The 12,365-nt window shown below is 33.9% G+C and overlaps 1 protein-coding gene across 2 annotated transcripts in view; it reads right to left on the minus strand.

Annotated features, from left to right (window-relative positions):
• The window catches only part of NUP54 (nucleoporin 54), a 30,875-nt gene that overhangs the window by 4,820 nt on the left and 13,690 nt on the right, over positions 1–12,365 (minus strand). For both annotated transcript variants that reach the window (XM_072810504.1, XM_072810505.1), the window contains 5 exons: positions 11,405–11,592; positions 10,335–10,531; positions 8,175–8,229; positions 7,604–7,697; positions 2,893–3,000 (listed from right to left, as the gene is read on the minus strand). In XM_072810504.1, coding sequence (XP_072666605.1) covers positions 2,893–3,000; positions 7,604–7,697; positions 8,175–8,229; positions 10,335–10,531; positions 11,405–11,592 — 642 coding nt within the window. The remainder of the gene's footprint in view (positions 1–2,892; positions 3,001–7,603; positions 7,698–8,174; positions 8,230–10,334; positions 10,532–11,404; positions 11,593–12,365) is intronic.

Raw genomic sequence — 12,365 nt, forward strand, 5'->3', positions numbered from 1 at the left:
TGGCAAGTCCCTCTATTTGTGTTCCACCAAAAGCTATTCTCAAAACACTTGTCCTTTATAAACTGAAAGACTTTAATCAAGCCTTTAAAAGTTGTAATTTTTAACCTTATAAAATGAATAGCAAATCTTCTCATCTAAGAATATGGTTTATAGGTCTATTTGCAAAGACTTTAAATCCACATTTTTTACTTCCCTCATAAATTTATTCTTCAGTATTTTACAATTTTTCCCCTCCTAGTAAATGGAATTTCTTCCTATATCCACTAATAGTATAAAAAAATGCTGGGTTTTGTACATTTATCTTGGATCTAGCTATAATCTGTGCTTTTTTCCTTGAATTTTCTAGATACACAATCATGCCACTCGCAAACAGCAAAAAGATAATCTTTTCCAATGTTTAAGTTAGTTTACTTACTTACCTGTTCATTATATTTATGAAAACTTCCAAGATAACACAGAATAATATCAGATATTACTTTCTGAAATGTGATTTTAGTGTTTTGCTTCTCTGAATGTTTGCTGTTCAGTTTGGTAAGTATCGTGTTTTTTCCTTTAATGTGTTGATCATAATAAGTTACATGCTGATAAGATTTCTTGTTATAAAAACCAACCCTGCATTCCTGAAATAAACCTTACTTAGTCACAGTTTATTCCTTTAGGATTTGATAAATAGGAATCTTGTTGCTTATATTTCATTTAAAACTGCATTTCTGTTGTTTTTGGTCAGATTTACTGAGGTATAATCCACACAAAACAAAATTCACCCATTTTAGGTGTACAGTTACTATGAATCTTAACAAAGTCATGTTACCATTGCCACAATCAAGATAGAGAACATTTCCGTTTATTCCTTGTAGTCACTCCTCTCTCCTTACTACTACCTCCCCTAGCAACAACTATGGATGGATCTGTTAACTCTCTAGTTTTGCTTTTTCCATAACATAATATAAATGGAATCATGTCATATATAGCCTTTAAATCTGGCTTTCTTCACTTAGCATAATTTGTATCTCTATTTATTAGAAGTATCTATTAATAGATTTTTATTTGGGGGTAACAAAAACAGCTGTAAAATAGTGCAGCTACTCTGGAAAAGTTTTTACCAGTTCTTCAAAAAGTTAAACATAGAGTTACCATAGAACCAAGCAATTCTAGGGGCAGCCCCAGTGGCGCAGCGGTTTAGCGCCTGCCTTCAGCCCGGGGCATGATCCTGGAGACCCGGGATCGAGTCCCACATCAGGCTCCCTGCATGGAGCCTGCTTCTCCCTCTGCCTGTGTCTCTGCCTCTCTCTCTCTAGCTGTGTCTCTATGAATAAATAAATAAAATCTTAAAAAAAAAAAAAAAAGAACCAAGCAATTCTAATCCTAGGTTTATGTACCCAAGAGAAATGAAAGCACACATTTACACAAACATTCATACACAAATGTTAATAGCAACATTCATAATAGCTAAACGGAAAACAACCAAAATGTTTATCAATTGATGGGTAAAAATGTGGTATATTCATATAATGGAATATTACTACATGCTACAACATAAATGAACCTTGAAAACCATATGCTACATGAAAGAAGCCAGTCACAAAAGACCGTATCTCAGGATTCCATTAATATGAAGTGTCCAGAAGGCAAATCCAGAGAGACATGAAGTGGTTGCCTAGGTTGGTGAGAAATTGGGAGAGTGACTGCTGATAGGGATAGAGTTTCTTTTTAGGGTGGTCAAAAATGTTTTAAAATTGATTGTGGCAATGTTGCACAGACTAGACTAAAAACCACTGAATTGTGTACTTTAAATGAGTGGTAATACGGTTGGTGAATTTTGTTTTAAAGTGATTTTTTAAAATGGAGAAATGGTCTATATATGTTTTCTTTTGTCTAGAATAGTAACTTTGGAATTAGCTCTTTAATGGTTAGACAAAGTTCAGCGATTAAACTGTCTGGCTTTGGTATTTTTCATGGCTGATCTTTAGTAAGTTTCTCAATTGTTTCTATAGTATTTGTCTATTTAAGATTTCTGTCTCTATAGATGAGTTTTTTAGCATGTTTGAAATCAGCAAAATTAAGCTGTTCCCTAGTTCCCAAATTTGTTGCCCTGAATTGCATGCAATATTTTCTCATTCTGTTCTGTTATCTATAGGAATATTTTCTTTCTCATTACTATTTTTTCTTTTCCTTCTTCAGTCTCATAAGATGTTTAGCTATTTTAAAGATCTTTTCAAAGAAACAGCTTTCAGTTTATTTTTTGTACTATGGTTTTCTTGTTTCACTCATTTTATATCTTTATTTCTCTCTTATTGGCTTTTCTGGATAGTCTTTCTAACTTCTTGAGTACTAGGTTTTGTTTTTTGCATTTGTATTTTAAAATGAAGGCTTAAAGTCTATAAATTTTACTCTGCCATATAGCTCTTGCTCTATACCATTGATTTTGGTAGGCAGTATTTCTGTTCTCATGATAGTTTATAATTTCAGTTTTTGTTGCTATTCATGCTTTTATTCCCTCTTGTTAATTTTGAAGTTCTATTGTTTTTCATCCTGTTGTTTTTATTAATGGTTACAGCCCCTTTTCTAACACTGAAAATCAAATATTTTTCCCTACTACTTTTATGAAAACTAGATGTTAGTGATTTGCTACATGTTTTCTTTGCACCTGGATGACTTATGTCTTCACTGCTTCTACCCTTCAATAAGAGGTAAATTTTAGAATATACTTACTTTCTTTACCCACTCCTGTGAGACCTCTCCTCCATCTTCTAAGTTTTACTGAGAAAGATTGGTACTTTCAGTTCAAATCACTAATACTTCTTTCAGTGTGTTTTTCTCTATTTCAAAAATCTATATTTGGCACTGTCAAACAGTCTTAAAAATGTTCAAAAAAAAATTCCAAATTCCTACCTGTAAGGTTCTATGGGAAAGATCCATGAGTTTCCTCTTATATTGTGCAATTTTGGCCATAGTTGTAGTTTGATTCTTCTGTAATTCACTAATATCTTCAGATATGATCTGTTTTTTAAAAGAAAGTTTTGAAATATAGACATCAAAATATTTATGAGGTTTATTATATGCAAAGTCTAATTCTAAAATGAGATTGGATTCATCTCTCAAAATACACACTTTAAATCTGCTTTATATTTCTTTCCTTTTTAAAAAGTACCATTCAAAGGCTCCAAGAGCTCTAGGAAATTTAGTGATGAGTCACTGTACAGAAAAATAAAACATACTTCAGAAATGAGGAATTTTTAGTAATATTAACCACCAGCTCATGAATGGAAAAAGTTAGTATCTATAAAGTGACATCCAGGAGTGGCCTTAATAGACAATGACATAAGACTACTTCTGGAAAGTATGGTCCAGTATTAACTGTTGAGAGGGAGTGATGAGAGTGGAGGGAAAAGGGAAGAATACTAATTATACACCCAAATACATTTTTATGCCTCTGTACCTTGGATTTGCTCTTTGCCTGGCCTGAAATCATATGGTTTTATCTTATAAAGTCTTAACCTTACAGAGTTAAAATCCCATTTCATTAAGGCTACCTAACCTGAATCAATCCCATAATTCATAGTCAATCATTCTGTGGCATTGGCTTATATTGAGAGGTTATAAGAAACAGGGTTTTCACTGTGCAAGACAAATTTAGTATGTCCACCTGAACAGTGTCATCTTTGAAACTTTCCAGTGACAGGTCATGCTGAAGGAACAAAAGCAGGTAACCAATATTTTATATTATATAACCTAGGCACTTTCCCCACCCCAGTTTTGAAAAGTTGGCAGGCTTCCAGACACAAGAAACTACCAGTGGTCTTCTAAACCAGCAATAACAGAAAAAATACAAATGTTACCATTCAGTATTTATTCACAAACACTAAAGCAATCTAAAAATTAACCCAAGGAAGAATGCACAAGGTTTTTTTTTGTTTTGTTTTGTTTTTGCACAAGGTTTTTAAGGAAACTATATTTAAAGCTGTCTCAAAGGATAGTACTTCAATGAGTAAAGACCTCAATGAGTAAAGAAACAACATGTTCGTAATGGAATAATTAAGATTCAGTTCTCTACAAATAATACATTATTGCACTTCCAACTAAAATTGTAGCATTTTGACAAACTAATTCTAAGACTGTATTGAACAGTAAAGATTCATAAAGATGAAACAACTCTGAAACAAAGATCAGAGATTCACTCTATCACATGCCAAAATACATTACAAAGACACAGGGTAAAAAAAAAAAAAAAAAAACCTAAACTGATATATATATATATAATCATATATATAATCATATATATGATATTATTATATATGTACATATAACATATGTCTATTATATATTATATATATTATTATTATATATGTATATATATAAACCTGGTTGGATAAATGCTTTGATAAATCATTGGGGAAAATAACATTGGATTTTATTTATGGATGACCAGATTTAGAAAATCTGACCCACTGCAGAAAAATAAAGTTGGGTTCATACCACTTATTATACAAACTTGAACTTCATAAGGCTAGAAGACCCAAATGTGAAGGTTAAACTCTAAAATTTTAGGAAAAAATGTAAGAGACTCTCAGACTTTGGGGTAAAGAATGATTTCTTGAGCAAACTTTCAAGAAGAAAACACGGGCTGACTAGTGGATATCATACATTAAAGTTTTCTGTCCAACTAAGGGCACTGCAGAGTTAAGCAGAGAGATAATAGGAGATACCTGAACAATATAATTAGACTAGAGATTAAAATCTAAGTAAACAGGGATCCCTGGGTTTAGCGCCTGCCTTTGGCCCAGGGCGCGATCCTGGAGACCCGGGATCGAATCCCACGTCAGGCTCCCGGTGCATGGAGCCTGCTTCTCCCTCTGCCTGTGTCTCTGCCTCTCTCTCTCTGTGACTATCATAAATAAATAAAAATTAAAAAAAAAATTAAAAATAAAATAAAATAAAATAAAATCTAAATAAACAGTGAACTCCTGAAATTGAGTGAAGATAAGTGTAACAAAAATGGACTTAGGTATATGCCATTCTATCTCTCCTATTTAATATAGCTATAAAATTTGAAAAGAATGCATGGGCAACTACTTGAGGACTCTGAAAAATAGTGGCAAGCGGACTGCATAAGAAGATACTGAATTTGAAGTGCCACTAAACTGGTGGTGAGTTACCACAGTCCCCAACCTCTGGCATACCCCCTCCTGTCTCAAAAAGTCCAAAACTGAGAAGCAAGCATCATGCTGACAGCTCCAAGAAAAGCCTATTAGCACTGGTATAGGAGATACACTATTTATACACTAATAAAACATCTAATGTTTTATTAGATATTATAGGTTTCCTCAACTCCAGTACTATAGCAGTCCCCCCCTCATCCATGAGGACAACCACCAATGGATGCCTTAAACCACGGATAGTACCAAGCCCTATATTTACTATTTTTTCCAATACATACAGACATACAAATGATAAAGCCTCATTTATAATTTAGGCATACGGAGATTAACAATAAAATAGAACAACTGTAATATAATAAGAGTTACAGGAATGTGGTCTCTCAAAATATCTTACTGTACTGTACTCACCATTGTTCTCATGATGGGAGATGATAAAATGCCTACCCGATTAGATGAAGTGAGGTGAATGACGTAGACATTGTGACACAGCATTAGGCTACTATTGACCTTCTGATGATTTGTCAGAAGGAGGATCATCTGCTTCCAGATGCGGCTGACCACGAGTACCAAACCACGGAAAGTGAAACCGTGGATAAGGGGGCGGGGGGTGGGGGGGGACTGCTGTATTAATTTGGGCCAGATAATTGCTGCAGAGGCACTGTCGTCTACACACTAGGATGTTTATCAGCATCCTTGCCTCTACTAATTAGATGCCTGTAGCACCACCCTACCCCACCCCCAGTTCTAACAACCAAACAAATCCCTAGACATTGCCAAATGTGCCCCCACGAACAAAACACCACCTTCAACCCCACTGAGAAATGCCCTAGGGCAATCACTTAAAATTGTTGAAATGACAGTAAATTAAAAACAGAATGCTAAAAAGTGTCCCCAAAAAACAAAAGGCAGAAAAGAGGAATCAACAGACCTTCAAAATACACGAAGCAAAAACCAACAACTGAAAGGAGAAAAAGACAAATCCATAATTGTAGCTGGAGATTCCCAACTCTCCTCTCACAATGAACTTGTGAGCAGAAAAATCAATAGAGAACTTAAACAATCTACCAACTAGATCTCATTGACACTAATAGAAAACTCCACCTGAGAACATTTATCCACATTCTTTTCAAAGGCATGTAGGTTAAAAACTTCAAAAGTGAAATCATACAAAGTTTTCTGAGAACTAGACTAGAAATCAACAAAGTTCAAACAAATAGAACTCTCGTGAAATTAGAAAATATTTTGAATGTATCAGAGATGAAAATTTAACATTATGAAAATTTGTAGGATTCAACTGAAGCAGTGCTTAGAAGGAAATTAATAGCATTAAATGCTATATTAGGAAAAGTCTCAAATTAATAACCTAAGCTGCTACTTTAAGGAACTAGAAAAAAGAAAAACCCAAAGCAAGCAGAATCAAGAAAATGGTTAAAAACAGAAATTAATGAAATTATAAACAGAATATTAGAAAAAAATCAATGAGACCACAAACTTTGTTCAGTTGACAAACCTCTACTAAGACTAACACAAATAGAGGTAATACCTTCTTTGGTCTTACTCTGAAGAACTTTGGTCATACCCTACTTATAGTAAGTACTGCGGCAATTCATTTTAAAAGTGATGCTGATAAATTCAGTGTCCAGCCTAAGATAATCAGGGCTCTGGAAATCATGTCACATGAAAAACCATGCTTAAATTTATAGCCAGAGAAGAGAATACTAAAAAGGAAGAAATGATTATGATGTTCAAATATCTGTAGTGCTACCATTGGAAGCACAGCGATCACCTGCAAATTAATGCCCGAGAAAATGGGTATAAATTATACCTAGGCAGATACTGAATTAATGTAAGCAAAAGAATTTATATCAATTTGAGTTAACTGACACAATGAAATGGGTTGCTTCCTAAAGCAGTAAGCTTTTCACTATTGAGACTGAATCAACAGGTTATATCACATCAGAGAATTTGAAGGTAACTTTTAAGTATTTGATTACAGTCTACTTAATAAGATATTATTAAGATATTAAGATCTACTTACAAATCTACTTAGAAAGATATTAAGAGATTTAAGCATTCAATAATTTAAGTTTGCTTCATTAATCTACAATTATACTACACCAACAAAGAATCACAATTGTAGCCTTCATTTTGGTAAGGCATCATAAATAAGAGTGTTTAATTAAGTAATATGCATTCCTTGGCTGGAAATGGAAATAACAGCCTAATAACAATGCTAAGCCAACAATTCTCAATTCATTGTTAAAATATATCAAATCAGATTTACATGATTTTGGAGGCACTATATTAAGTAGTTGCACAAAACTATAATTGTTAATTTGCAGCATATACTATGTTGTTATAAAACAGTAATCCACATGGTAAAAAGAAGTGTGCATAATCTCTTTTATTATTCCCAGAGGCAGAGAATGAAGTTAAATGCTTACATCTAATCTGGTCTGATGCTGCTTAGTCATCTGATCTTGAACCTTCAGTCTTCGAAGAAGTTCTTTGAAACCCACCATGGGTACAGGAATTAACCTGAGGAAATTCAAGTGGCCAACTTATCAGATCTAAAGTTTTTTACGAGTATTACAAAGTACAAGAAATTAGAATTCTCATAACCACATTCATGTAATTTCACAATAAATTTCTAGGGTTCAAAGGCAGATCAATGACTATGAAATCATAATATTAAACTACAGATTTTATTCAACCTTATCTTACAAACAAGTAAAGTTTAGATTTCAAAGTTTTCACCATACTATACATCCTTACCAGCAAATTTTTATGTTTTAATTAGGCTCCATGCCCGATGTGGGGCTTGAACTCATGACCCTGAGATAGAGTCCCATGCTCTACCAACTGAACAAGCCAGGGGTCAACATTCTTTAAAAAGCAATGAAAAAATTCACCTCAAGTGTAAGAAATATAATAAATGGTTGGCATTTGGCATTTGTTTGCTTCCCTGATAGCAATTTTAGTTCTTATATGAAAATAAGTTGAAGATACACTTACTTTTCAGAATCAGGGTTATCCACCTTGGCTTGTTCCCAGATAATGGGATCAACACCTATCAAAAAGGAGAAATTTTTCTGAAAACAAAACAAAACAAACAAAAAAAAATATCCTCCATCTTTTAAATATCTGTATGGGAAAGGCCTTCCTAAAGTAAGATAAAAAAAAAAACAAAAACAAAAACCCAGGAGCTGTAATGAAAAATGACTATCAAATATGGCCACTACAAAAATGAAAATTTTTGTAGGATAAAGCTTAAAAAAAAATTATAGATTGAAAGGAAATACCTATAACCTACAGGATAATAGATTAACCTCCAGAATATAGAAAGCTCCTATAAATCAGAAAGGAAGACAAAAACACTTACTGAAAATGGATTACTTGAAATCTTAATTCACAAAAGATACAAAAGTGGCTAATAAACATACAAAAAGATGCTCAGTTTTACTAGAAATCAGGGAAATGCAAATGAAAAGTGATTTTTGCAGAGTGGTGAAAAATGACTGATAATCTCAGCAAACAGATCAAAATAAGAAAATGTTATACAAAATGAAAAATATGAAAATAACACATTCCTGTTACAGTGTGTACATCTTTCTGTGGAGAGCAATTTGGCAGTATCTAATAATACATAAAATACACGTAATCTTGAACTCAAAAATTTCATTACCAGAGATCTAAAATACATGTCCACCTATTTGTTCTAAGACATATTTACAAGGATATTTAATTGCTGCATAGTTTATAATAATAAAAAGAAACGACACATAACTCAAGTGAAGTAAGGTACATCCATGGTATTCCATGTAGATTAAAAAGAATATTTCCATTTACTGACATGGGATAGGAAGTACTAAGCACTGCTTCGATGTGGATGGAACTGGTGGGTATTATGCTGAGTGAAATAAATCAATCAGAGAAGGACAAACACTATATGGTCTCATTCATTTGGGGAATATAAAAAATAGTGAAAGGAAATAAAGGGGAAAGGAGAGAAAATGAGTGGGAAATATCAGAGAGGGAGACAGAAAATGAGAGACTCCTAACTCTGGGAAATGAACAAGGGGTGGTGGAAGGGAGGTGAGCGGGAGGGGGGGTGGGGTGACTGGGTGGGTGATGGTCACTGAGCAGGGCACTTGATGGGATGAGCACTGGGTGTTATGCTATATGTTGGCAAACTGAACTCCAATAAAAAGAAATTTAAAAAAAAAAGGAAGTACTAAGAAATACTATAGCTGAAAAGGCAAGTTGCAATTGATGTACAGTGCAGAATCCTTTTTTTAAAAGGATTTCCATATATATATATGTTATATTAAAATCACAGATAAGGGACTAATAGAGGGCAGCCCTGGTGGCGCAGCGGTTTGGCGCCGCCTGCAGCGTTGGGTGTGATCCTGGAGACTCGGGATCAAGTCCCACATCGGGCTCCCTGCATGGAGCCTGCTTCCCCCTCTCCCTGTGTCTCTGCCTCTCTCTCTCTCTCTGTGTGTCTATGAATAAATAAACAAAATCTTTTAAAAAAATAATAAAAAAAATAAAGGACTAATAGAGTACAATCATTAGTAGTAGCTATTTCTGTGCAAAGGAGATAAAGGGTCTGTAATACAGTCCATCTAGTTATGCCATCTATAATCCTTTTCAATGAGAACACTTTTTTTTTTAAAGATTTTATTTATCTGTTCATGAGAGACACAGAGAAAGAGGCAGACACAGAGAGAGGGGAGAAGCAGGCTCCCTGCGGAGAGCCCGATGCAGAACTCGATCCCAGGACCCTGGGATCACGCCCTGAGCCAAAGGCAGATGCTCAACTGCTAAGCCACCCAGGTAGCCCTTGTAAGAACACATTTTTTAGATTTTACTTGAATACTCAGAACAAGAGATAAGTTAGAAACAAATAAAAATATTAAAAGTGAATTATCTTTGGGTAGATGGATTATGGACCATTTTTCTTTGTTTATTTTCCAAAATTTCTAACAAACATATTAGCTATATAATAAAAAAGCTAAATGAATACATACGATAAAAACATTTAAAACTTTGTCCCAAATTAGCAGACATAATAAACACTGGTTTTATTAATAATCAACTAATACATTCCAAAATAGAGGAAGCTTATATATTTCTAAATATTTCATTTCAACTCTGTGACTAAAAACTTACCAGCAGGAGGGTTCTGTAAAAGTTGTTTGATTTGTGCAGGAGAAAGTTCAGTTCTAGTCATAGAAAGGGTTATACCAAGTTGCTGCAACTGTGTTTTTATATTAGTTTGTTCAAAATGGGCATATAGTGTTGTAGCTGGAACTCTTCTTGAAGTACCATTTGGAGAGCGTTCAACAACGTAAATGACAACTTCTGTCCTGGGGGAAAAATAAACAAGTTATAAAATAGCACACAACTCATAGATACAACTCAGTAACAGTGCAGCTGTGATTTCAGAAAGGTGCTAGCTGAATTCAGAAATCGTCATTTTAGAAGAGAATTAAAAGAGTATTTTCTTAAATCTTGGAAAATGAGGAACCTTTACTTATTTAATATTATGTTCACTTACAAATCAACTTAAATGATAACAATAAAATTAAAATGAGACAGACATTTTAATATTTGTAAAAGGTTTGCTTAGCTGCAAAGTCCTATGTAAACATTACTATCTTTTCCAGAATTGAGAAGTACTTTGGAGATCCTATTGAAGCTTATCTCACATATTATATCTCACTAAGGAGCATAAACAGTCATCAGTTAAAACTTTCCAGTAACATCTTTGTGGCCTTTGATTTGTATACACAGCCATGATTACTGTTTCTTCCTGTTTCTGAATGAAAAATCTAAAGAATTATTAGCATCTGATAAATTAAGAACTCCAAGATTAAGGGGCGCCTTAGTGGCTCAGCCAGTTAAATGTCTGACTCTTGAATTCAGCTCAGGTCAAGATATAAGGGATGTGAGATCAAGCCCCGCATCTGGCCTCCACACTTGGCGTGGAGCCTGCAAGATTCTCTCTCCCTCTGCCTTTCCCACCTCTAAAAAACAAAAAAATTCAAGAAAAAAAAATGAACTCCAAGATTAAGAAAAGAAGCTTTTAAACAAATGTTGCTATAAATACTGAATAATCACTAGTTGAGTGATAACATTCTGCTTTAAGATTTAATTTGTGCTTTATCAACAAAAATGCTGTTGGATCACTCTCTTTGGACCAAGGCACACAGAAATAAATATATTTAACGTATACTTACTGATCATCTGGCAATGTTTTAATACCCTCTACATTTACAGTAAGTGTCTGGTTTCCTCCCAAAACTTTATGCAATGATTCTACCAACTGCGGTTGCTGGCTTCGAATATCTGTTTCTTTTTTGTTGAAAACTAAAACCAGTAGCCCATCTTCATCTTTATTATTGGGCATACAACTATATCCTACTGCCTGTAGAATGACAAAGTAAACAAAATTTTTAAAAATGTACAGATTTTACATCAGATGTTTAATATTAATACCTTAAATACCTGCTAAAACAGGGAAAACAGTTTAATATCTACTAATGAAGAGAATGATTCTTCCCACCACACTGTGCCCTAGGTCATGACAAAAGTATAGAGAAACTATTTTACCCAAGGATAATATAAACTTATAGTGAAATTAAAATGTCCTCTTTAACAGTAACCAAATAGCTTCTCCTCTGAAGAACTTCGATATTCATTATTGTTGAGTGTTCCTGAACTCTGATGAAACAATTCTGCATGTCATTATAAAAATGACTGTTTCAAAAGTCATGGACCAAGACCTAATTTATTTTGCTATATTGACTTATGGAACCTTTTTTTTTTTTTTTTTTTTAAGATTTTACTTATTCAGGAGAGACACAGAAAGAGGCAGAGACACAGGCAGAGGGAGAAGCAGGCTCCCTCCGGGGAGTTCGATGTGGAACTCGATCCTGGGACTCTGGGATCATGACCTAAGCCAAAGGCAGATGCCCAACCATGGAGCCACCCAGGTGCCCCATGACTTACGGAATCTTAAACTAAGTTTTAGATACACAAATAAATGATTTACTATACTTTTTTTTCTGAATATAAATATTTTAAAAATAGAACACTGTCAAACTTACTATAAAGAATATCTACATCATTTTATGGTTTCATGTAATATGAAACTTTATGAAAAATGTTAGTTTTTAACATAATATTAAATATGACAAA

Source organism: Canis lupus, chromosome 33 (genome assembly GCF_048164855.1).
Source record: "Canis lupus baileyi chromosome 33, mCanLup2.hap1, whole genome shotgun sequence".
Classification (NCBI taxonomy): domain Eukaryota; kingdom Metazoa; phylum Chordata; class Mammalia; order Carnivora; family Canidae; genus Canis; species Canis lupus.